At 45.6% G+C, this 25,689-nt stretch overlaps 1 protein-coding gene across 3 annotated transcripts in view; it reads left to right on the plus strand.

Moving 5' to 3' along the window:
* Positions 1-25,349, plus strand: part of PTGR1 (prostaglandin reductase 1) — a 30,040-nt gene extending 4,691 nt beyond the window's left edge. The window contains exons 1-10 of one of the 3 annotated variants that reach the window (XM_081152011.1): positions 9,974-10,055; positions 11,644-11,759; positions 13,514-13,559; positions 14,301-14,357; positions 15,470-15,637; positions 16,212-16,329; positions 16,928-17,083; positions 18,723-18,831; positions 22,228-22,346; positions 25,094-25,349. In XM_081152011.1, the coding sequence (XP_081008137.1) occupies positions 11,654-11,759; positions 13,514-13,559; positions 14,301-14,357; positions 15,470-15,637; positions 16,212-16,329; positions 16,928-17,083; positions 18,723-18,831; positions 22,228-22,346; positions 25,094-25,204 (990 nt within the window). In that variant the 5' untranslated portion in view covers positions 9,974-10,055; positions 11,644-11,653 and the 3' untranslated portion in view covers positions 25,205-25,349. Of the gene's footprint in view, positions 1-9,831; positions 10,056-11,643; positions 11,760-13,513; positions 13,560-14,300; positions 14,358-15,469; positions 15,638-16,211; positions 16,330-16,927; positions 17,084-18,722; positions 18,832-22,227; positions 22,347-25,093 lie in introns of those variants that run through there. The other 2 variants (XM_081152012.1, XM_081152013.1) reach the window with 2 other exon arrangements.
* The last annotated feature ends 340 nt before the right edge of the window (positions 25,350-25,689 follow it).

Consider the following 25,689-nt stretch of genomic DNA (forward strand, 5'->3'; position numbering starts at 1 on the left):
GGGGTTGCGGGCTTGGCAGCCAATCAATGACTCTCTCATCATTGAGGTTTCTATCTCTGTCTCCCCCTCCTTTCCTCTCTCTGAAATCAATAAAGATATGTGTAAAAAAATTTTTTTTAAAAGAAAAACAACCATTCTATATTTGGGATATTACAGTATTTTAAAGTTCTTTATACTTATGAGGAAAGGACTTGGTACTACAAAATCTTTTCTTAAAAATTAAATAATAATATAAAACTAGAGGCAGCTAACTCAAAACCAGCATTGCTCAAAACTTCCTTTTGGTCGTATCGGCTAGCCCAGAGGCCTGCATATGAGTGAGGTGGCTTATGTAGTAGGAATACTACAAATTTCATTGCCAATCCCAGTTTTAAATTTTGTCAGATTTTTGTGATAGAACCTCTCTTCTGCTTTGTTAACATATACCTACTTTTTTTTTTTTAAAGAGTTAATATTTGCCTCCTCTCTCTTCTATCAGCATCCACTTGAAGAACAGGGTGGGGGGATTCTGAGTCTGTTTCAGCTTTTTTCACATTTACTTTTTCTTTTTTTAAAAAAATATATCTTTATTGATTTCAGAGAGAGGAAAGGAGAGGGAGAGAGAGAGAGAAAAACATCAATGATGAGAGTCATCGATGGGCTGCCTCTTGCACCCCCCAACCGGGGATGGAGCCTGCAACCCGGGCATGTGCCCCGACCAGGAATCGAACCCTGATCGCCTGGATCCCAGGTCGACGCTCAACCACTGAGCCACGCCCGGCCAGGCACATTCACTTACTCCTTAGTGTTCAGCCCACTCAGTGACTTCCCCAGAGAGACTCGTTCCACAATTCTCCCTCTCTTCTCGCATTCTTATTTAGAGCAAGCAGAAAAATCACAACTCACACAGTCCACTCCAAGTGGGTTTATACCCTGGACCTGCTAGGTCATCAGGGAGACAGAAGCCAGCTGCCTACCTGCTGGCTCACCAGAGAGACACACAAAATCTTGCAGAGCAGAGATTTTGGAGAGAACTCATCTTGGCCCAGTATCTTTGCAACTGGTTGCAATGTACCCAAAAGAAACTATGCCAGTTCCAGAATTGTCCACCCGAGAGTGCTACCCATTCCTGCACAGTCTTTCAAAGGCTGAATTCCACAATTTACAATGGTTTCTATTTTTCTTAGCTTTTCTTTCAAATTCATAAATGAAGCACTTTTTTAAAGCCAAGCTTCTAAGTACGGAAACTAAATCTACCTGATTGGTTTCATAGGCAAAAGCGGAAAGTTAAACATAGCTCCAGTGCCCACTCCTCTGGCATGGTTCATAGCAGGATGGTGGTTAAGAGGATTTTAAGCCAAACATACAATTTAAACACTGGCATTTGGCTCTCTGTTTTTAAAGGGAGGAAAAACATTTGCAAAAAAAGATCTCCAATGTGAAGGCTGACTTCTATTTACATTTCACCTAAATAATCTAGATAAACGGTCATTTCAGAAACGTTCTCTATGGTAAAGTTTTCACATGGGAAGCTTAAGGACATGTGAACCTACTAGTTAGCATAATACCCACTCCAGTGTCTTGCTCCAGAGCATGGGCAAGAGACATAAATTTGGGAACCTTTAGTCTAGACGTGATTTTTGTTTTTGTGTTTGCAGTGGAAAGCATTCTCATTGATTGTGCAGGAGGAAAGAAAGAACCCATGTAGCCTCGGAAGGTTAGAGGAGATGCAACCCAAGTGCATTAACCTTTGGTGAGAGGAGAGACTCTCCCTCCACCATCCCAGGAAGGAAAGAGAAAATGGTGCAGATACAGATAAGTTTGTGACTTTGACCATGAGAAGACAAGATCTCTGGTCTAATGGCTTCTATTCTCAATAAGGGAAAATCATCTGGTGAGGGCTGAGGTTTGAGAACAAAAAGAAAGTGTTAAATTGTTATCACGTGTGAGAAAGCAAACAGCTTGCAGAATGTCTGGGGTTGCTGGCAGCACTGACTGTGCCTCTTCGGATTGTTTGTGATGAGATACAATCGTTAGTCAGTCTGGTTGCATGATTTTCTGCCAAGGTAACTGACGGAGGAGAGAAAAGCAAGGAAGCTGAAGGCATTGCCAGGGAGAAATAATAACAAAGCAGCTTGCAACCTGAAACTAACTTGGACTAAAATTCATACCCACTATCATTATTATGGTCATACAAGGCCAGAAAGTCAAAACCAAGGAAAGAAGGGCACATAAGTATGAGACCCATGAGGTTACTAAAGTTGAGATTTACGCTCTACCAGCTCCTCATTTTTTATTCCTTTCATGACAAGAGGCTTTACCTGAAGCCTAAGGAGCGTGGTGGGGACATTGCCCAGTGCGGGCTTTGCGGATCAGCCTAGCCCCGAACAAGCGTGCCCAGAAGTGTCTGGGCAGAACCCTCCTTTTCTGCTGTTGGGACCCAACCAAGAGCTGTTACTTCTCCCAAGCCTTCCAGAAAGGTCAAAGAAAATGCACCACTTTCTTGCTGACTCACCTTGCCTGGCCAGAAGCTTCTAGCTGGGCGTGTAGCTTGGGAAGTGGGTGCTTGCTATTAAACCCTACTCCCAACCAACAGAACTTTGGAGGGCCGTGGGGCTTGTGGGACACTGGTGGAAGGGGACTACCCCGTGGCTGTGGAGATGCGAAGGTAGGATTGTGTGGAGCAGACAAGCATCGGAGGTGCTAACCTGGTACAAGAGCATATCAGGAAGAGACTCCAGAACAAGTTTCATGACTCCAAAATGTCCTGCAGGAGCTGCGAGACATTTCCTGAGCTGGTGGAGTGTAGCCCAAAATGATATGTGAAGAGAGTAGTATTAGGGCCACAAGGTCATTTATGTCACATCTGTGTACACACATGTACACCTTTGTACCCAGATGACCATTAACAAAGCAGAACTAGTATTTTTCTGGGCTCCCCACCTAGAAAATTTGAACACAGTACTTCTCAAATTGTAAAATGTGCGTCTAAATCACCCGGGGATCTTGTTTAAAATGTAGTTTGTGAGCCGGTAGGTCTGAAGTAGGGGTAGGTCTGAAGTGGGACCCCAGGCTCTGCATTTCCATTTCTAACAAGCTCACAGCTGGAGCTGCTGCTGCTGGTCCAGGGACCACATCGGGAGGAGAGAGACTCTAATACACTTAACAGTGACCATCCCCCCAGCACGGCCATTCCTCTGTGCACCCATGTTTGTCATGGAGCCAACTTCTCCCGAATGACTTCCTCTTGTTATGTGTTCTGCATCATCATTGAACTTGGCAGGACAGAGAATGGTAAAGACAGAGTAGATGCCCCACCCACACCCACACCCCACCCCGCTTGGGCCCGAAGGAGTCGGGAGGGAGGTGTGCTCAGGGGCAGCCTGAAGGAGCTGTGACTTTTGTTAGAGGGACACGACCAACCCCAAGTAACCTATAGGGAGGATCATCACCAGACCCACCAAAACCTAGAAGAAGCTGGAGGGAAGGGGCCGTACTGGTGAAGAGAAGGTTGGGGAGTGGATCTAGAGGGTAAATGCAGAAAATGGAGTAGGTCTGCCGATCCTGTCCTTGTGTTTCTGGATGCTCATTCCTATCACAGACCTCGCTGTATAGCCCCTTGATGTTGGAAATTGTTGTCATGTTCATTATGTCACGACTGATCTGTCCTGTGATACAGATAAAGCAATTGCCCCCTGAAAAGAGATGAAAAAGATGTGAGTTGCCCCAAGGTACAAAGCAGATAAGAGGCCTGGCCAGCATTCAAATCCACCCTACATACAAATAGCTGTTGGTCTTTGTGCACAGTCATCAAGGGGAAAAGTAAACATTGTTTTTATTACTCACAATTTAAAACAAGCGAAAACTCTCTTTGGTTAATGAACTCCTGATTCACTCCCTACATGAACGCCCTTACTAGAAAATTGCCAAGTCACAGGCTGATTCAGAGAGACCTTCCCTGCCCCTGACCAGACCTGCGGGGTTCCCGATTTAAATGTACCTTCCTTTATTTCAACAGATGCCTGATCACAAAAATACTGCACCTGCTTCTGTTATTTCTCATGTTATAACAAGAAAAAAACCAAACTGTCCTCTTGACACTTCCCCATTTTTTTTTTTTTTGTCCCCATCATATTTTACAAATTTCTTACTTGCTGGTACAAGAAGATGTTTCAGGTTCATCTTGTATTTGCTCTGCCCCCAGCCCCAGCTCCAGCCATCAAGAGGCAGAAAGAAGCCCGCCTCAGGGTGACATCAGGCACCAGCAGAGTGGATAAGGAGGTGGGGAGGGGAGGCTAAGAGGAGAAGCCAGGTGAGAAAGCGACATTCCACGACATTCAGCACATTAGTATGTCAGAAATAACCTCGCTAATAGGAGTTTACAGATCTCACATAAGAACGGCCTTTCCTCAATTTGTTGCCACCTGCACGAGGAACCCACTTCGCCTGCTCTGGAAGGAACCCGGGACGGTGGGCAGTGCGGGCTTTGGAGCTCGCTCTCTCAGGTTCCAGCCAATGTGATCTTGTCTTTGTTTTTGTTTGTTTGTTTCTTGCTTGTTTTTACCTCTTAGAACTTCAGTTTCCTGAGGCTCTGAGGAAGACAAGAATGGTATGTGCTTCCCTGGATTGTTATGATTAATTGCAGATGTTTCCCTAAAATCCACTCCACATGTGCCGGGTGAGCTTTGGAAATTCTCACTCCGCAGGCTAACGGCTGGGGTGTGGGCATCTTGACCAATCGCCATAACAGTCCTCCTGCAGCTAAAGGACAGTCGGGCTTGATAAATTCTCACCAGGGGGTTGCACGGACGAGCCTATTCCATTCCCAGGAGTCAGAGCTGTTCTTCCAGAAACCAAAACTGCAATGGTTTGTAAAGCCCTTCCCCCCGCCCAAGTAACAAGGAGTCCAAAGTAGGAAATCTAGGGCTCAAGAAATCAGATCCCTGCCCAGCCAGGCATGGCTCAGCGGTTGAGCATCGACCTAGCATCCAGGCGATTGGGGTTCGATTCCAGGTCAGGGCACATGCCCGGGTTGTGGGCTAGGCAGCCGATCAATGACTCTCTCATCATTGATGTTTCTATCTCTCTCCCCCCCTTTTCCTCTCTCTGAAATCAATAAAGATATGTTTAAAAAAAGAAAGAAATCAGATCCCCCCCCTGGCAGATGTGGCTCGGTTGAGCAGCGTCCTGTGCACCAAAAGGTCACCGGTTAGATTCCCAGTCGGGGCACCTTTTGGGGTGCCTGTGGGAGGCAACCGATTGATGTTTCTCTCACATCGATGTTCCTCTCTCTCTCTCTCCCTTCCTTCCAATCTCTCTAAAATCAATATAAACATATTTTTTAAAAAGACAAACCAGATTCCTATTCTCTGCCTCTACCACCATCGGTAGCAAGTGGCTTTCTTCTCCATGGTCACAAAATGTTTGTTGCATCACCAAGAAGCACCTCCACATTCCAGGCGGGAAGGACAGTGGACAAGAGAAGCATGTCTGTTGAGTTTGTTACAATAACTTCCCTAAAAGCCCTACCCACTAGATTTCTGGGTATGTCTTATTGACCAGAATTGTGTCAAAACCCCAGCTACAAGCAGAGTTCTTTACCTGAGCACACTGCCACCCTGAACGAAACTGGGGTACGTGCATGAGAAGGACAAAGGAGAGAATGCATATTGGGCAGGGAACCAGCATGGTCTCCCCCTGGATATACTGAGCAGGAGACGGATGTTTTTCAAAGTCTTTATAGCAGGTTCTCCACCATTAAACTGCATATGCTTTTTACTTTGGTTACTTTGCAATAAATACTTGTGTTATAGAGCAGAGGAAACCATAGACTCTCTGTGCCCCAGACAGAAAAGGACATGTTGCAATTGGATGTCACCACTTGGGCTAAATATTTCAGATAAAAAAGAGGGAAGTAGGTTGTCCCGTATCTGTGGAGCCGGACTGTGGCAAAATCTCTGTCCACCCTGCTTAAAGAAGGTGAGGACGGGTGTGCCACAGGGCCGAAGGGTTGAGCTCACCAGAGTTTACGCTATATTGTCACCACTGATCTATCGTGTTTTTCTCCCTCCCTCCCTCCTTCCCTCCTTCCCTCCCTCTCTCTCTCTCTCTCATTAATTTGTGTTCCTTTGAAAAAAGGAAACCTCCCAATTCCCTACTTTTTCCCTCCTCCTACTCTCCACAACTATAGTGACATGTTTGATGTGTAGTTTTGCTTTTTGTAATTGTTCTTGCACAATGTGTGCTGTGGACATAAACTTTTAATTTATAGAAATGGTGTTGGGTTACGTCCACTATTCTGTTCTTTACTTTTCTCATGCAGCGTTGTGCTTTTAGGGTTTGTCCAGGTTGCTTGTGCCCATGTCACCCAGTGCTCCTGGTTGCCACATACTTCCTCACCATGCACCTCCTCCGCATGTTAGCCAAACACTCTGTTATGGCCTGGATTGTGTTCCCCCAAAATTCATATTCAAAATTGAAATCCCAACCCCAGTATGTGTTTTGTTATGGTAGCCCTAGCAACCTAATATGCACTCTCTTAGAGACACCTAGAATTCTTTCAATAATTTTGTTGAAAGCTTCCCCCTCCCCCCCAAGGTTTATTTGCACAAATAGCACAGGAGGACACCACATCCATGCAGACAGCAGCCCAGGGGTCACACCAGTCCTTCTGTCCTCACTTCTGCAGACAGAGGCCTCTACTGGGGAGACTTTTTTTTTTTTTAAATATATCTTTATTGATTTCAGAGAGAGGAAGGGTGAGGGAGAGAGAGAAACATCAGTGATGAGAGAGTCGTTGATCAGCTGCCTCCTGCATGCCCCACTGGGGATCGAGCCCGCAACCTGGGCATGTGCCCTGACTGGGAATTGAACCGCGACCTCCTGGATCCTAGGTCAATGCTCAACCACTGAGCTAAGCCTGGCCGGCCTACTGGGGAGACTTCACTGGGACCTGGGCACCTTTGGGAGCCGGAGCCTGAGCCGAAGCTGGAGCTATACCTGCACCTGCACCCGCAGCCTGGGGTGTGGTTGGAGCCTTGGCCTTTGGCCAGCAGGGCCTGAAGCCCTTGGCGATGCGGGCACGAGCATGTTTCCCAAGCTTAGGGTGAGCAATGTAGGCAAGTTGACTGAGCTTGTGGCTGCTGCCCTTTGGGATCCTGGGCTTGACCTCCTTGGGCTTTTCAAGGGCCTTGATAGCCTCGGCGTGTGTGCTCATGGCCTTGGCGGTGTTGGCCTGCATCTTCTTCAGGCCCTTCTTGTTGTGCTTCTTGGCAAAGCACATGTTCCTTAGGAACTTGGGGATCTACCCCCTTAAGAGATTCATATCTTTGTGGTCGGGGCTTCTTGATGCCATTTCTGTACCATTTTCAGGACTGGTTGTGCACAGTGCAGTTCTTGACTTGGCCATGTCTGTACCAAAGCCCACAGCTCCTGAAGCGCCTGGGACCCGACTTGTTGAAAGCTTTTGAAGCCAACAAAACTTTCCTGCTAAACTGACAATACTGTGTCTAACATCTGATTATAACTTACCCTTGTCTTAAATAGAAAACCAAGAAGTCTTTTTCTTAAAGTTCTCAATCTTTCATTTAGTGCCTTGTTCAGTGAAAGCCTGGCAAAGAGAAAAAAGGAATTTCATTCCCAATGCCACATGATTGGTTTAGGTAACCAAGACCTAAGCTTTCAGTCTTTAATTGGCCAGAGATCGGTTTAGAGACAGTCCAATCAATGACAGATGGAGGACTTTTGCTAGGAATTTGGGAACATGGATATTTTTCTCTCTTTTAGGTTAGTAAGTTGCTGCAGCCATTCTGTCACCATGAGGAAAGCAAGCCTTAGGATTATGCTGATGCCACAGAAAGCAGTGTGTCAAGATGAAATATGCCAGGTCATGATTTGGACTAATCCTGAAGCGCATCCTACTTCTGGACTTTCCAGTCACATAAACCAATAAAATCTGCCTTCCTTTTTAATCCAGTATGAGTGTTGTATAACTTGCAAGAAAAAATATCCTAGCCCTGGCCTGTGTGGCTCAGTTGATTGAGCCTCATCTCAAGCACCTAAAGGTCACAGGTTCAGTTCCCTGTCAGGGCACATGCCTGGGTTGCAGGCTTGATCCCCATTAGGGGGCATGCAGGTGGCAGCCAATTGATCTGTCTCTCTCTCCCCTCCCTTCCTCTCTCTCTAAAATCAATAAAAATATATATATTTTTTTTAAAAAAGAAAGAATAAATATCCTAAATGATACAGGTAAGTGTGAGGGTACAGATGTGAATGTCAGATCTGGGTCCTTGGTCTCAGCAGTGAAGGAGAGCATACGTCCATTTGCACGCATCAGATTGGGAAACGGTGACTACAACAGTAACATCAGTCCTGAGGTTGGCTTTAGGCTATGGAAACTCTTATACATTGATGATAGGACTGTAAATTGCTGCAATATTTTTGGAATGTAATCTGACACTATATTAAGTCTAACTTTATGAAATTACTATTTCTTTAGGTCAAAGTGGTTGAGTATCGAGTTTCATATGATTCATCCTAGTACACTAAAAACATTTTTTGATCTAACGATCTCACTTCTGGGAAACTAGCGTATAGGAATAAAAGCATTAGAATGTAAAGCTCTTCATACAGGGATGCTTATCACAGCCCTGTTGATAATGACAAAGCAAAACACGACTAGAAAGACCAGAAACAACCTCAACATTGGGGAGTAAGTTACCACACACCCAAATTATGGAATGTTACCCATGAACTATATAAGCAACAAGTTATATTTGTGTCTGTTTCCTTGGAGAGATGTCCATGATGTTAAATCAGACAAAGAGGTTCGGAGTAGCATCTTTAGAGTGATCCCACTTTTTGTCAAAACAGGGAGAAACAACCTTCTGTAGGTATATGTCTGGATGGTTATGGAGAAGGGTAAATACTGCCCTGGTAACTTTGGTTATCTTACGGAGAGGGTGATGGAGGAAATTAAGGGGAAGTTTTCAAGGTATCTAAACACCTTTGCCGTTTCACTATTTACATTACATGACTGACAAGGATTGGGCTGGGAGCTGGGGGTGTATAGTTGAATGGGACACAGTGTGGGCTGCGTGGGACTGACTGAGGGCCAATGGGGTGGTCAAAGGATTGTTACTGGGAGCTAGCATTTATTGAGACTACCACCCGCCCGTACTAGAAGAAAACATTTGACATTTATTAACACATTTTATTCATTAAAAATCTTTAATTTTTCACAAAGCACTATTCTTATCCCCTGTCTTGCAGAGGGGCGAATTTAGGCAGAAAGAGGTTAAGTAACTCATTCAAAGCTGCACCACTAGGAAGTGGGGGAGGCTGGTTTCGAACCAGAGTGGTCAAAAAAAAAAGCTGGGGCTTTGCTCTGTGCAAAGCCTCTTCCTTAGAACTCATCTGGAGTCTGGGAGAGGACCTGTCTAGGGCTGGATGCTGCAGGGCTGGGAAGGCCGGGCCCTCAGTGGCAGGAGCGCTCAGTCCTACCTGGAAGGGTCTGGAAGGGCCACAGAGGAGGTGACGCTTGAATTGGCTCCTCGAAGGTACCGGGGAGGAAGCATGGATGCCAGACAAGCTGAGGGGGTGAGGGAGAGCCGGGACCAGAGCCAGCACTGGGCCGTCTTCACACCTGCCTACCTGAGGCCACCGCTCTTCCCGCGCAGCAGCATTCTGCCGGGTCCCCAGTTAGGACACCGGTGCAGGTACAGTACCACCGGGCAGGGCTCCGATGGGCGGCTGTTACACACACGCGCACACACGCACGCACACGCACGCACACGCACACACGTACGCGCACGCACACACGCATGCACGCACACCGGCACACCGCGCGCACGCACACGCACACCCGCACGCACACATACACGCACACCGCACGCACGCACACGCACACACGCACACATGCACACACGCACACGCACACACGCACACACGCGCACACACTCAGGAACAGCTCCGCCCTGGGAAAGCCCCACCCTCTCTGGAACCTGCTAAATCCAGGCCGCGGGCGCTGGGGCGCAGTCGCGAGCGCTTTCTCTGGGGAGTGGAGCCCGCGGACTGCAGTAAGTACAGAAAGATCCCCACCGCACCGCGCTTTTTCCTGCTGTTTCTAGACACCCTTTGGGGCGCGTTTGCGGGCCACTCTCCCTCTCTTTTTGTAGAATAAGCTCGGGGTCTTGAGCTCCGAGGAAACGAGGCGGCGGTTCCGATGCCTGGGCTCCCCGCGTCTGGGAGAGATGGGGAGCGGGTGCTGGGGGGAAGGTCGTGGCCTGGATAGAATTTCGGCTGCACCGCGCGGCCGCCTGCCCCGGGGAACTTGCGGGACAGCAGACCTGGGACGGGTGTGGAAGGAGAGGGAAGACAGGCAGGGGCCGGGGCTCCCTCGCTGGGCACCGGCGTGCGCGGGGCGAGTGCGCCTGCCTGGGGCGCACACCTGGGCCCCTCGCTCGGGTCGGTGGGGTGCCGGCTGGACCGCTCCCCGCCTCTGCGGCCAGGCCCTTTCCAAGGGGCGTCTGGCCTGCGGCGAATCCAGAATGCTCAGCCGTTGCCATTTTGGGAAAAGAAACCAGAAAGTCCAGCAGGGCCGCGGACGGGGCCGCTCCCACTGCTGCGACCACTGACCGCCTCACTTCAAGGCGAGAGGGCCCCCTCCAGGCTGCGAGTGTCCCGCACCCACCAGCGGGGGCAGAGTGAAGACGCCCCGGGCTGCGGGGGGGGGGGGCGCGGGGTTAGCGGCTGGTTCACTGACTGGGAAGGTGCGGTTCCCACGTGATGCGGGGCAAGTCCCAGCAGCGTGAATGATCTTCTCTCGGCTTTGTGTGGGGGCAAATTTAAATCCCCGCAAATCCTTGATTTCGCGTTTGGTGCCAAAGGAAACTCCCGTCTGAAAACGGGGCGGAGCAGCAGCGCCACCTGGTGGTGTCCAGCTGTTCCCGGGACTGTCTTAAAACGCGTTGCTCTGTCCCAGGGGTTTTCACCAGGGGTGCCGCTGGGATCTGCAAAACATGCAATACCTGACCAGTCAGGGGCCCTGACCTCTTTTCCCTTAGATTGTCAAATAAAATTTTTTAAAAAATGACAACATTCAACGCAATAATAGCTGTCTGGTGTGAATTAATCAAAATTATACTCTTTTTTTGGTCAGATCAGCAAAAATATATATATTTTTGGTGTGCCCCAGAATTTGAGTAATTAGCTTATGTATGCCATGAGATGAAAAAGGCCGAAAATTGCTGTTCTACCCATTGGAAAGATGTGCATGGGCTTCTGGTTGGTTCTTTGATGCTATTTCTTAGGATTTGTTTCATGTGGGGCAAGAAACAGAATATTTGCACCCCAGGTCAGCAACTGCTGGGAAGAATTTCTGTGTTGGTTTACATTTTCCCTGGCCTTGAAGGCTTCAGAGGAAGCCCCAGTTTGCTCTTATGTACATCATATGCTGGCAATGATAATAATGCCAATCTTATAGGGTAGTTATGAGGATTAAGTGACATGATGCATATGAAGTGCTTAGCTCAGCAACAAAAGCATAGTGAACACTAGATAAATGTGATTGATGCTAAATGATAATGATGATGGGTAGACTGTGCTGCCTGGCCTCAGTGTAATGGCTAGGGAGCCATAATAATCCATTTGACTTCTGTGTTCTAGGAGCTTCAGGATGGTTCGTGCTAAGAACTGGACCTTGAAGAAGCACTTTGAAGGCAGCCCTACAAGTAGTAACTTTGAGATGAAGACAGTTGAGCTCCCACCCTTAAAAAATGAAGGTAAGTCATAATCATAGGATTTGAGTTGAAAGAGACTGTATCAGTCAGCCTTTGCTGCATAACAAACTACCCCAAAACTTAGTGACTTCAAACAATAATCATTTAGTAGTACGCAATTCTCTGGCCTCAGTTGTCAGTGTGGCCTTTCCAGCAGGCTAGTTTGACCTCTTTATTTTCACGGTTGTCTCCTGAAACTAGAGCAGCAAGAATCAGCAAGCTCCCATGTACAAACACTTCTCAAACCTCTACTTGTGTCATATTTGCTAGTAAACTTGTCAAAGCAAGTCACATAGCCAAGCCCAGATCAAGGAGAGGGAAATAGATTTCTTGTTGGGAGGAGTGGCAAAGAGGACCACACAGAGAGATAGGAGATATTTGTGGCCATTTGGCAATGTGCCACAGGAACTTTTTCAAAATCCTCTATGTGAAGCCTTGATGTCTTGTTGGAGGATCCCTCTTCTTTCTTGGTAATTGAAACTTGTGCTTGGATGCATTACTCTTCATGGCTTTGATCAGATCATGGGTGGATTTCCTCTCTGTCCTGGTGAGCCCGATGATGACAGTGGGGTACAGACCGTCTGTGTGCAGAGCTCAGATTATCCCTGTGAGGAGACAAGTAGGTGAAAACCCTTGCTCTTCACTGAGGAACCTCTTGTCCACTAGGGGGAACTGAATGGTCAAGTCAAACCTGAAGAAACCTAAGGGAGAGAAATGGCAACACACTTGATAACATGTTTGGAAATTACCTTTGTAGAGTAGACTCTAAGGAGTGTCTATAAGGGGTGTTTACAGGTAGGTAAGCTTTGCAAAAAGGGCATGCAATTGAGTAGAATGGCAAAGTTATCAGTCCCAGCTAAATTGGGATAGCCGGGACTCAGCTTCAAAATTCCAGGGAATGTGTACATAAGGCTCAGGTCAGCAACATGTATATTCTTTAATACTACCTGGCACTGGTAATGAAAACCTATGCGAGCACTGCAACATAGTGGTCACAAATATGGCCCTGGGCAAGTTATTGAACCTAAACTTAAATAAAATGGAAACAATAATTGTTGAGAATGTCATATGAAATAATCCACGAAAAGCATGGAGTGCTGTGTAAATATGATGATAATGATGATGAATAACAGCAACTGGCTGGGCCAAATGTGGGTCCTTCTTGTCTCCAGTAGAAAGCACAGGTGGGAGGGCAGCCCTGAGGCAGAAAGATGATCTGTGTTCATTTAGAATGTCAGAGACTGTCAGGAACCAGCCTGAAAAACGAACAAACCTGAGTTCGAGTGGTGGGAATTAAAGAGACAAACACAGTTATGGGATCAGGAGGGCTGCCCTCCAATGAGGTGCAGTCCCAAATGGCTTCAACGCCTCTATTATATAGTGAGCAACAAACAATTAGTAATGAGGTGAGGGTGATACAAAGTAGTTCCTTCAAGGCTGCATGAACACTCTTCCAGAGTAAACACCCTGCCTCCTGCATCAGCCGAGACCTTGGTAATTCTCTTTATTTTGGCTCCTAACGGGAACTTGTGGGGAGGGTTGAGTCCTTGGCTCCAGGCCCTCAGGCTACGTGGACCATGTCCAGACATGTAGCAGGCTCTCAATATCAAGGGTAATTGTGGGGAGGGTCGAGTCCCTGACTCCAGACCCTCAGGTGGCGTGGACTGTGTCCAGACACGTCACCGGCTCCCAACAAGAGACAACAAAGGCATCTGGCCTTGAGTTTCTAATTGCCTATGGAATGCTTTCTTTTGAAGAGATCCTGCTGGAAGCTTTGTTCCTCAGCGTGGATCCTTACATGAGGTATTATTTCCCTTCTAAAAATTTTCACATTGTGTGTTCGACCCTACTTTAAAATAGTTCATCTTTTAAAATATCCAACTGTTTCAAAACAGTCATTTCCTCCTGATCCTCCCAGTACAGTATCAGTGGTGGGATTTGTGGGTGCTCATCTTTTGCAGGCAAAGGTCAGGGAAGCTTGGTGAGGGATTACCCTGGCCCCTTTATTTTACAGTCACCTCCTATCTTAATGTCCACCATTTGTCTCTCATCGCTTACCAGAATTGGTTCCAGAAAAATTAAAAGAAAAAAGAAACCAATCTCCAATTTTTCCATTTTACTACTGGCAAATAATTTAAGTAGAGGAAGATGCTGAGACTAAAATGAGATTTTCTTGCCTTCTGTTTACCTTTAATTTAGGTAATCTATAGCTGACTCAAGCTGTGCACTAAGTAAATACTCCAGGAGGGGAGAGAATAAAAACTCCCATGGCCCACACACACCTCAGTAATTTTTTGCCTAGGTAATTAAGATAGTCATCTTTCCTTTAAATAATTTTTCCCCAGCTGATTGATAGAGATTCAAAGCTAAGACACCAGCTGGGTGTCTACAATTCAACTCAATTCTGACACTATCTACCTGGAGATAGTATCTGAGGTTCATTTCTGCACACATTTCCCCAGCGGTTTTCCATTTGGCCTTAAGCTCAAGACAGTTTTTCCCCGATGCTCTTATATATTAAGCATGGATTTTTTTTTTTTTCAGGTTGGCGGCCAAAAGATTGAAGGAGGGTGATACGATGATGGGGGGGCAAGTGGCCAGGTAGTTATTTCCACTTGTCCCAGTGTTTGGAAAACATGCCTCCCCTTTGCCTTCTGCTGGGCCCTGTCTCTGTGCATCACTCTCACAATTTCTTCAGCTTGTGTGGTTCACTCATTGTCTGATCTTCAGAGCAACTTGGGAATTCTGCCCTTTTCCTGACTAATGGGAAGGGAGGGATATTTGGTCCTTATAAATTATGTAGACTAGTATAATGTAGAGAGAGAAAAATTAGGTTACAAAACCCATAAAATTACTCCAGTTATGTAAATACACATAATATATGCACATTTAAAAGTATATCATGATTGCCATAAAATACACCCAATTGTTACTAGTTATGTTTGTTTCATAGGATTAGAACTGACATTTTTATTTCATATGTTTTAAGTTTTCTAAAATAAATGTATGTTATATAACTTTATGATCTGGGGGCAGGGACAAATAAAGAATGGTGAGGGCGGGAGATGATGGAGGAAAGGGAAATCAGCAAGTGAGACCAAAAAAGAGCAGCTGAGAAGGAGAGGTAGGAAGCCTGAAGAAATCCTGGAAACCAAAGGGAAAAAGTTTGGGGGGACCCAGTGTGTCGAATACAGAAGAGAGGTGAAATCAGATGACAAATGAAGTGTCCACTGGACTTTTCCCTCAGGGGCTGTTGTGGCCTGAGTGGCGTGGTGGGGGTGCTGCTTTGGGTTATCCAGTGAAGGGGAAGCGAAGAGAGGGAGGGGGCGGGAGAACATGGGCGGTGAAAGGGCAGAGCTGAGCAAACTTATATGCTGAGGGGCAGGGGCAATACAGAGAGAATGTTCCAGATTCAGGAGAGAGGAAGGGCCAGGGAGGGGAGGGCGACCCTGAAGAACATGAGCAGACAGGATGGACACCTGTTGTGTAGGCAGGAGAGAAGCGGGTTGGGACAGGGCAGATGCTGGGCCAGCCGCGAGAGTTCCTCTCCGCTGGCCCAGGCTTGTTTTCTGAAGGCCAGTGGCTAAGACGTAAGCTGGAGAGGTGGGGGCGGGGTGTTCGTTCCCGGCACGTCCACCTCGGTGCTCTGTGTGCGCGAACCTCACCGCATCCTGGCAAGGGGTTCACACGTCCTCATGTGCTTTGTCTTTCAGAGTTGTGGAAAGTAAAAACTCGGCCTTTCCAACAGGAACTGTTGTAGTGGCTCCCTCAGGCTGGACAACACACTCCATTTCTGATGGAAAACAACTGGAGAAGCTGCCTGCAGAGTGGCCGGACACATTACCTCTGTCCTTGGCGGTGGGAACACTGGGCATGACAGGGTGAGTTCTGTGGGTAGATGTCGCTTGTTTGAATGCCTGAGACTCTGGATTTCCAAAAACGGTTTGTCCAGAACTTGATCAATAGGAAGAGACAGGACATTATGTGTTCAGGAGCTCATCAGAGAAGATGGTGGGACTAAGAAGGAAAGGAGAGTGGGCTTGGCCTAGAGTTAGCCGTGAAACTGAAGGAAAGAGAAGGGGTTCAGGTCAGAGACACTCAGGGACAAAGAGGAAGTGGGAGTGAGAAGCATCGTGGGCACCATCCCTCCCAAGCAGCTGGCAAATGGTACACAAAGGTGCCAGCTCCTCCTGTTCCCGGGAGGGTCTTAGCTTCACACATCACTCATCTCTGCCCCCACTTCAGAATTTAAAAGGGAAAGAGAGTCCAATCTGCTTTGGTTTTCTGCATCTGTATCCTTCCTCACCTTTCCCTGTACACTTGTGAGTTTCCTGAGGGGCAAGGGGACCTGGACCCATGGCAGTGGGCTGCTAAGAAGGTCTTTGGGGTATATCTGAATGAGTGATAGGGGAAAGCAACAAATCTATTCACATACCCTTAATTTTCTTTCCTCAGCCTAACAGCCTACTTTGGCCTACTTGACATCTGTGGTGTAAAAGGTGGAGAAACAGTTTTGGTTAATGCAGCAGCGGGAGCCGTGTGCTCTGTTGTGGGGCAGATAGCTAAGATCAAGGTAAGTGTCATCCTCCAGGAGCAAACATTTACTCAGCACCCGCAGTGTGCACTGAAAACGCCGCGGTGAACACAGCAGACCTCCCCCAGTCTCGGAGTTCAGTCTCGTGGGTCTTGTTTAGAAGCTGAAGAGTGGGAATGATTGAGAAATGGGGCAAATGAGGAACACGATGTAGCGAAGATGCCCTGAATATTATTTAACAACATTGCAGCTGTCGAGTCATAAATGGCCTCTGTCTAGAGTAGTGAGTTTGTAAGCAGTAACTACTTTTATAGTTTTTATGGAACATTTCTTGTTACAGCCTTACCTCCTCTCTTTATGATTGTCCCCAACAATAGAAAGAGGGACTTGAGATCCGCCAACTAAGAGTTGTCACCCACGTGGCCCCATTGCAAAGGCTACTGTGGTCAGCCCAGAGCGGTGGGTGGGGCCACAGCCTGGGAACCAACTCCTGGGAGGTACCTAGGGCATGGGGACGTTGGCTGTGATTGGGCGGGTGTCTGTTCAAGAAGTCTGATGCGATGGTGGGGGCACAGTTCGCAGGTGGAGTTGGTCTGTTCTTGTGACGTATAAATGGTTTCCATTTCCCCCCACTCAGGGTTGCAAAGTTGTTGGAGCAGCAGGGTCTGATGATAAGGTTGCCTACCTTAAAAAACTTGGATTTGACGTTGCATTTAACTACAAGACAATAAAGTCTTTGGAAGAAACTTTGAAAAAAGCTTCTCCTGATGGTTATGATTGTTATTTTGACAATGTAAGTACAAATTAGACTTAAAATCTGATTTACTAACAAAGTAACTATACAAGGGAATATACTTCTGGAGTTTCTATCTAAAATCTATGAAGAAAGTATATGTGCCTTTTTAAAAGAAAGAATGGCTTTATTGTGATATAATTCACCCATTTGAAGTATAGAATTTAATGGTTTTTAGTATATTCACAGAATTGTACAACTGTCACCACAATCAATTTTAGACCATTTTTATCACACTAAAAAGAAAAGCTGTACTTACTAGCAGTCACTACCCACTTTCTCTCAAAAGTGGTCTTTTGTGGTTGATTTCTTACACTTAGCGTATTTTCAAGGTTCATCCATGTTGTAGCATGTGTCAGTGATTCATTCCTTCTTATGGCCAAATAATATTCCATTGTATTGATATATCACATTTTATTTATCCACTCATATATGCACATATCTCGCATAGATTACAATCTTAAATCCTAAAAACAACTCTTCCTATAACTTCCATTTTCTTTGTTGTACAAAAGAAAATATGAGGTTCAGAGAAATGTTCAGTAACTTGTTTGAGTCTGCCCCACTAACTAATCCTCCCAGAGCTGGGGTTCATACCCCATCCAAATGGCCCCAGAGCCAGAGCTTCTAGAAATAAACTGCACTGCCCCCTACTGTCTTCACCCTCTGGTAATCTCCATAAGAGAGCTGAGAAAAGAAGGCAGAGCCCTGGCCTTGTTTGACCTTAGCTGGGAACTTTGCATCTCCCTCCCTGCTCTGCATGTGTCTGCAAATGACCAGGGAAAGCCTTGTGAGTATTGGTTTAGGGGGTTACAAACAAATTTTAGCAAGTAGTACAATTTGCAAATATGGAATTCAATAATAATGAAGATCCACTGTATGTGGTTTACAGATATTTTCTCCTTTTTGTAAGTTTTCTTTCACTTTCTTGATGATGTTCTTTAAAGCACAAAAGTTTTCATTTTGCTCATCCAGTTTAGTTTTTCTTTTGTCCCTTGGTGTGAAGATTTACTCCTTTGTTTTCTTCTAAGAGATTTACAGTTTTAGTTTTTACTTTTAGGCCTAGGATGCATTTTAAGTTAATTTTTGTGTATGGTGTAAGGAGGGAGTCCAGTTCCATTCTCTTCTATGGGGAAAAGACCACTTTGTCCCTATGGACTTGTTTTGGTACTGTTATTCAAACCAACTGACCACAATGTAAGGGTTTATTTTTTGGACTCTCAATTCAGTTCTATTGATCTATCCTTTTTTTCTCACACTGTCTTGATTAATATAGCTCTGTAGTAAGTTTTGAAATTGGAAAATGTGAGTCTTCCAACTGTGTTCTTTATATGCCATTTAAGTAGTCTTCCAAAGTTCTAGGTAGGGCAATGAGATTATTGAACTGATCAGAGAATCTCACAATATAACAAAGTAAAAGTTATGTTATATAAGGTATGTTCTTACAGTAAAATGGAAATTCCCAGTTTCTAATGTCTTTTTCCAAATGCAATTTTCTGCACTATTGTGCTAATTCAGTCAGTTTTGTTGCTGCTAAAACAAGTAATGTGAAATGATGATTGTAAATGAATGACTTCCCTAAATCTTCTAGTGTTTAAATTAAGGTGTTTTTGTGTGTGTGTCTGTGTGTCCTGTTTAGGTAGGTGGAGAATTTTCGAACATTGTTATCCCTCAGATGAAGAAATTTGGAAGAATTGCTATATGTGGGGCCATCTCTACATATAATAGTACTCGTCCGCTTCCTCCAGGTAATGAGCTCATGCACATGGTCGCAGATGTAAAAGACCAGACAAGGAGAAGATTCACAGAAGTGGCATCAGAATATTAAAAAGATCTTAGTGGCTATCAAAATAGTTTAAAGACTTTCTGATATTCTTGATGAAATAATATTGATCAGCTTATATTTTTGTATAGAGAAAAAACAGGACCTGAAAATATAGAACAAACACATATTATTACAAGTTTTAGTTTTTACCTATTTCCTGAAAAACTGCAAAAAGACTGCCACGATTTGATTTAGAAACAGAACCCCTTGGTCTGGCTGGTAAAATGTTAGGGTTCTTCAGGATATTCGGGACATTGCTGGAGGTGAGGGTTTGGGCACAAGGTTCCGTGAGGCGGATGAAGGGGAAATAAGCTGCCATTTCCTTCAGATAGTCGTGGGCAATGCTTTCTAGAGCAGCAGGACGCCCTGGCCTCACCAAACTGATGATTTCCAAAAGAAGGGAAAGAAACATGCATTTCTTCCCCCATTCCTTGATTGCCCTTTTTTGTTTCTCCTGTGCCCTGCCAAGCCCTCCACCCCCCTCTTCCTCCCTGTCTTGTGCTGAGACCGCCCTGCCCCCACCTGCATAGCTGTGAAGGTCTAAAAGCAGGGTCACTTAGAGACCCGCATTCATTAGCTCCCCATCTCTGAGAGATGTTGTACAAGCCTCCTACTTTATGGGTCCAGGGAGATGAATGGCTGAGAGGACCAGAGACTTTAAATCCTGTTAGCAACAGACCCAAAACGAAGACAGGTCTCCTGAACAACTCATACAGAGCCCTTTTCTGCTGCAACAATTCTGTGCTGTTGGCGAGATTACAGATTTACGGCGGCCCAAAAACAGGAGAAAGAACAAAAAGGGATCTTCCAGATTTTTATCAGGATCGACGCAACCACAAATAAACTGGTCATTCATTCTATCATGGGCTTGACTCATGGGAATGAAAGCTTATAGCCCTGCTAGTTAGCAACGTGAAGTTTGCACCGAGACAGGTGGGCGAGACGGAAAGGGGCCCGGGAAGGACAACCTGTAGATTCCCTCTCGAGCTGTGAAAAAGCGAAGACACTACCTTCTCCGAGAAGGAAGCCCCAGGTTCACTTGGTTAGGGACCTTTTTACCCCTGTATTTTTCTAATTGATGCTGAACTAGAATCATGAGAAATCTTCTGCCCGCCAATCAAGCAAAGCTCCAGGATGCATTTTCTTGACCACAGCACAGTTAGGCGTAGCCAGATAATTTGAATACAGTCACTTGACCTAGTTTTTTGTCATCGTGGTTTTTTTAAGCAATTAATCTTTGGAAGTTCAGCTGCTCAGATAGGTCTTTGAGATGTGAGCTGGTCTTGCCCATTCCACTGTAATCAGACAGGATTCTGCCCTGCTTCTGATCTCCAGACATTCTAACATATTTCACTGCTGGGATAGCTCCGAGGCAAGTAATTATTTCCCCCCAACGGCAGTTATCAAAGATGCTGAAAACAGACTCTGCCACTCATCCTGTCTCTTCTGGTCCTGACTGAACCTGACTTCCTGGAACTTGGAAGACTATGCTCAGGTGTCATGTCCTCGGTTTCTGGTTACTTAAGATCCTTGGGAAAAGAAAACAGGCAACCACGCCACCTTATCTCTCACACACAAGAACAGTGCTACCTCACAGGCTGCGGGGTAGCCTTGTGCTCTTTCTAGGCTGGTGGTTCTCAAAGTGTGAACCCAGGACCAGCGGTATCACCATCTCCTGGGAACTTGTTAGAAATATGAATTCTTGGGGCCTACTCTATAGCTACAATCAGAAATTTCGGGAGGCCCTGGCCAGTCTGGCTCAGTGGTTAGAGCATCGGCCCACGAACTGAAGGGTTTGATTCCGGCCAAGGGCATGTACCTCAGTTGCAGGCTCAATCCCCGGCCCTGGTCGGGGCACATGCAGGGGGCAAACAATCTCTGTGTCTCTCTCACATTGATGTTTCTCTCTCTCTCTCCCTTCTCTCTCTAAAAAGCAATGGAAAAAATATCCTTATGTGAGGATTAAGAAAAAAAAAAAAGAAAAGAAAACAGGAATTGCGGGAGGGGCCCAGCAATTTCTTTTGATAAGCCTTGCACGTTTCTGAACCACACCATAGTGTGAGGCCCACAGTTCAGGCCAACTCTTGGTAATCCAGAAGTGGCGAGGACAGAGGCAAGCGTGGGAGTTGTTGAGCCTCTGTCTCTTCTCTCTTGCTGGCTCTTAGTCCAGGGGTGGACACTAGCTGTTTTGCAACCCCTCTGAGTACAGAACGGAAGCAGATGGACTTATGCCATAGAATGACTGCATTAAGCCATCAAGAAGAACCTGCTAAGTATGGGGAATGTGAGGGTATCATTCTTGAATGCTGTAGAAATATTTTCATGTTATCTTCAGGACCTCTTTCTGTTCCACAGAACCATTTGGGAAATTTTGGGTGGGCCTCGCTTCTGGCATGTCAAGGACTCCAAGCATGTTTCCTATTGCTGCTGTAACAAATGACCACAAACTTAAGTGGCTTGAAACAACACAAATGTATTGCCTTATAGTTCTGGAGGTCAGAAGTCTAAAATGAGTCAGCAGGGCTGTGTTCCCTCTGAAGGCTCCAGAAAAGAGTCTGTTTCCTTGCCTTTTCTAGCTCTAGAGGCGGTCTGCATTTCTTGGCTCCTGGCCCCTTCCTCTGTCTTGAAAGCCAGCAGCGTAAAATTATCAAATCTCTTTTTCTCTCTCTCTGATTGCTGCTTCCATCATCACATATTTTTATTGTTGTTGTTAATTCTCACAATATTTTTCCCATTGATTTTTAGAGATCTCAGAACAGAGGGAAGAGGGGGTAGAAAGAGAGAGACACACACATTGATTGGTTGCCTCCTGCATGTGCCCTGACCAGGGCTGGGGATCAAACCTGCAACCCAGGTACGTGCCCTTGACCAGAAATCAAACCTGCAACCCTTCAGTGCACAGGCTGACACTCTTACCACTGAGCAACACTGACCAGGGCTCCATCATCACATAATTTTTTCCTGATTCTTTTCCATCCCTCTTTCCCTACAAGGATCTTTGTGATTATGTTGGGCCCACTTACATACTACACTATAATCTGCATCTCAAGTTCTTAACTTAATCATATCTGCAAAGTCCCTTTTGCCCTGCAAGGTAACATCTTCACGGGTTCTGGGAATTAGGATGTGGACATCTTTGTGGGCCGCTGTTCTGCCTACCACAGAGTTGATTTGTGGGCAGCTCTGTGGATCAGAAAAGAGCTGAGGAAATGGAGGGGGAAGCAGTAAGAGAACAGTCAGTGATGTGACTTGTACTCCCTGTTTTCACCATGGTCACCTCCCTGGACACTGTCACCCAAATGTGCCCTCTTCTTGACAGGCCCACCCCCAGAGGTTATTATCTATCAGCAACTCCGCATGGAAGGGTTCCTCGTAAGCCGCTGGCCAGGAGATGTCCGCCAGAAGGCCCAGAAAGAATTGCTGAAGTGGGTCTCAGAGGTAAGGGGCTCCAGAGCACTCCCTCCAATTGTATACTAGGTCTCATTCCCCTTGGACGCTGTAGACTTCAAATTTCCTCTGCAAATACATCTCACTGCTCCCTGTTTTATAGCAAGATACCTGGAAGTGTCTACACTCACTGTCTGCAGTTCCTTTCTTCCCATTCTTTCTTAAATTCACACATCAGGCTTTTGCTCTGGTCACTGGGCTTCTTTTCTTCTCTGTCCACCCCTTAGTTAGCTCATCCAGGCTCCTGACTTTACGTGTAGGTAGGCTGACAGCTCCTGAATGCCTCTCTCCTGCCTGCATGTCTCCTCTGAGCTCTGGACTGCTCGACAGCTGCACTTGGATGTGGGATACACATCTTCGACTTAACAGGTCAAAAACGAAATGTTTTGATCTTTCCTGCCAAACCTGTCCCATAGACATCTCAGTTGTGGCAGTTCTACCCTTCTAGTTGCTCAATCCCACACCCTTGAAATCATCTTTGCTTCCTTCCTTTCTCTCATTCACACCTATGTCCAATCTGTTGTGAAATCCTGGTGGCTCAAGCTTCTAAAATACATACAGAATCTGACTGCTCCTCTCACCTCCGTTGCTACTGCCCTGGTCCAGGCTACCTCTTTTCTAGGATGTTGTGTTAGCCTCCATCTGGTCTCCCACCTTTGTGCCCTTACAGATAATTCCCAACACTGCAGCCAGAGTGATCTTTTAAAGCATAAATCAAACCATGTCATTCTTATGCTCACTTAGAATATAACTTACAAGGCTATCTGCGATCTATCCCGTTACCTCTCTAATTTCATTTCTTCGTGTTTACTCACTTTGCTTACTCTGTCCAATCCCTCCCCTTACCTCTCCACCCTCCGTAACTGTTCAGTTTCTCACCTCCTTCATGTCTTTGCTAAAAACTGCCTTCTGAATGAAGCAACTTTTACAGTGACCCTATTTTAAATTATAATCCCCCTTCATTCTTGAGTCTCCTTATCTTTTACCCATAGCCGTTATCACCTTTTAATATTAGCATATACCACAATTCACTTCTTTATCAATTTGTTGCCCATCTCCTGCCCTGAGGATGTAACCTCTGCGGGCAGCAGTGTTTATGCCTTTTGCTTGCCCATGTATCCTCAGCACCTCGTATAGCATCTGAATCAATGTAGGCATTAGATGAGTATCATCGAATGGACGAGGGACACATATTTGTGCCGTGGCTCTCCCAGGTCCTACCCTAGTCTTCTTGCAGCCATGCCTCTAGATCATGGGAAGAAGCCCATCCCTTTGTTCTCTGCTGTGATCATTTTCCCACCAAGACCACGTAGAGTTTTAGTCGACAGAAATCTGAATAACCAAGGTGAGTTATTTTAGTTTTTAGAGGGGGAAAGTGCTCTCCCACTTCCCAGCTCCTGGCTTCATGATCACTTCCCAGTTCAAAGAGGTCGACTGCTCCTCAGGCAACCACTAGAGGCTGGTGTTGTCCCAGGGTTAACCCCTGGAGTGCTGGGCCCGGCTCTTTCCAGGACGCGGGGTGAGCTGAATTATCCTTAAGTTCCCAGCGCACAGCCTCGTCATCCCTGTTGGTAAAATTGAATTGAGCGTTTCCACGGTCACAGCTGAGAGCAGGAAGCCACCATGCTGGTGTCCCTCCTGCGTCCCTCTAACAAAGAACCTGATTGTAGTTTTAAGGAACTAGGGAATTGGCCTCATTTCTCATCTACTTATTTTTTCTCATCTCTTTGCTTTCTTAAAGTATACTTTTTATTCAGAAAAATCACAAAGATAGGACAGGGAGTTCCCATGTACTCTATATCCTATCCCTTAAGGTCCCATATTATTACATGTACTGTTAGTGTTCACCCTCTACTTGTAACCTTTAAACTGCATTATAGCTTTCGACTCTTTCCTGGTTCTTCGCCTCTTCAAGAGCAGGAATGAGCTTGGACTTTCTAGTCAAGGGTTCAAATCCCAGCTTCCCTACTTACTAGTTGAGTGACCTCAAGCAAATGGTCCCTCCACAAGTCCGTAAAGGGCGCTAAGCCATCACTGGAATACATTGGGAGGGGGAAGATATCAGTAACTCAGATAAGAGTTGCTGAGTGTAACTGAGAGTACTGAGTCTCCACATAAGACCCCCCTAAAAAACCTTGAAAATGTGAATTAATTTCACTTAGTAGACTGTGCCTTGTAGTAGAAAGAGAATGAAAAATCATCCTCACTAAATGAATCCTTCCCTTCCGGACTCCTAAATGAATGTTAAACACACTTTAACAGAACCTTGGCACGAAGGGAAGACAAATTATTAAGGTGCCATGGCATTTACATTTCCTGAATGGGCTCTGCCTCCTCAGGGGTCAAGTAGAGGCAGTGAAGCTACGTCCTGGGAAGGATGAGTGCAGAGAACATCCTAAAGGGTGCTCCTTTCTCCATCTCCTTTCACCTCTTCTGAGATCATTATATCATTAAACTTTTCATATAATTGACTTAGAAATTGCTTAATCACTTCCTTGTGACATTTCTCCTCGTTACACTATGATATGATGCCTATTATTAAATTCTTATGTGTACTTTGTAATGTTACATACACTGTGTATATGGATCATGCCCCTAAGATGACTCTAAGTTCACAGAGCACAGGGCCTCCTGTTATAGTTTCAAGTTTCCCATGATGTACCTGATAAATCTGTTGCTACGATGAGTGGATCATTTAGAATATGCTATTAATCTATTATATTTGTTGTTTTGATAAGGGTAAAATCCAGTACCATGAATACATCACTGAAGGATTTGAGAACATGCCAGCTGCGTTTATGGGAATGCTGAAAGGAGATAATTTGGGGAAAACAATAGTGAAAGCATGAAGAGAAAAAAAAAAGACAATCTAGGAAACATTTGGATGATTACGTAATTTCTTTTTAATCATTCAGTAAAAATGTATACTGCCTTCATTATCTAAGAAATACTGTAATGAGTTTGAGCTACCTAATAAAATACATTTAAATAATATGTAATTAGCAATAGAGAATGAACAATTCGTAGTAAACAACAGCCAGGCACCTCATATTATATAATGCTCCAGTTCTTGCTTTCCCTGCCTCTGGGATCTTGGAGGTGATAAGTTCCAGATGGCCTAGCTACAAATATGGGAAAGCAATAAATGTTGGAATGCTGCCAGGGAAATCAACTTTCATTGAAATAAGCCACTTTGATTCTGAGGTTTTCTGTGGCTAGCATTGTTTACCCCAAGTCTCTCCTGCCCAATTTGGTAGCCATTTAAGGCTATTGAGAAGTGGAAATATGGATAGTGCCACATTTCAGGATTCAAAAAACAACAACAAAGCACAGT

Source organism: Miniopterus schreibersii, assembly GCF_964146895.1.
Source record: "Miniopterus schreibersii genome assembly, chromosome: 11".
Taxonomy (NCBI): Eukaryota; Metazoa; Chordata; class Mammalia; order Chiroptera; family Miniopteridae; genus Miniopterus; species Miniopterus schreibersii.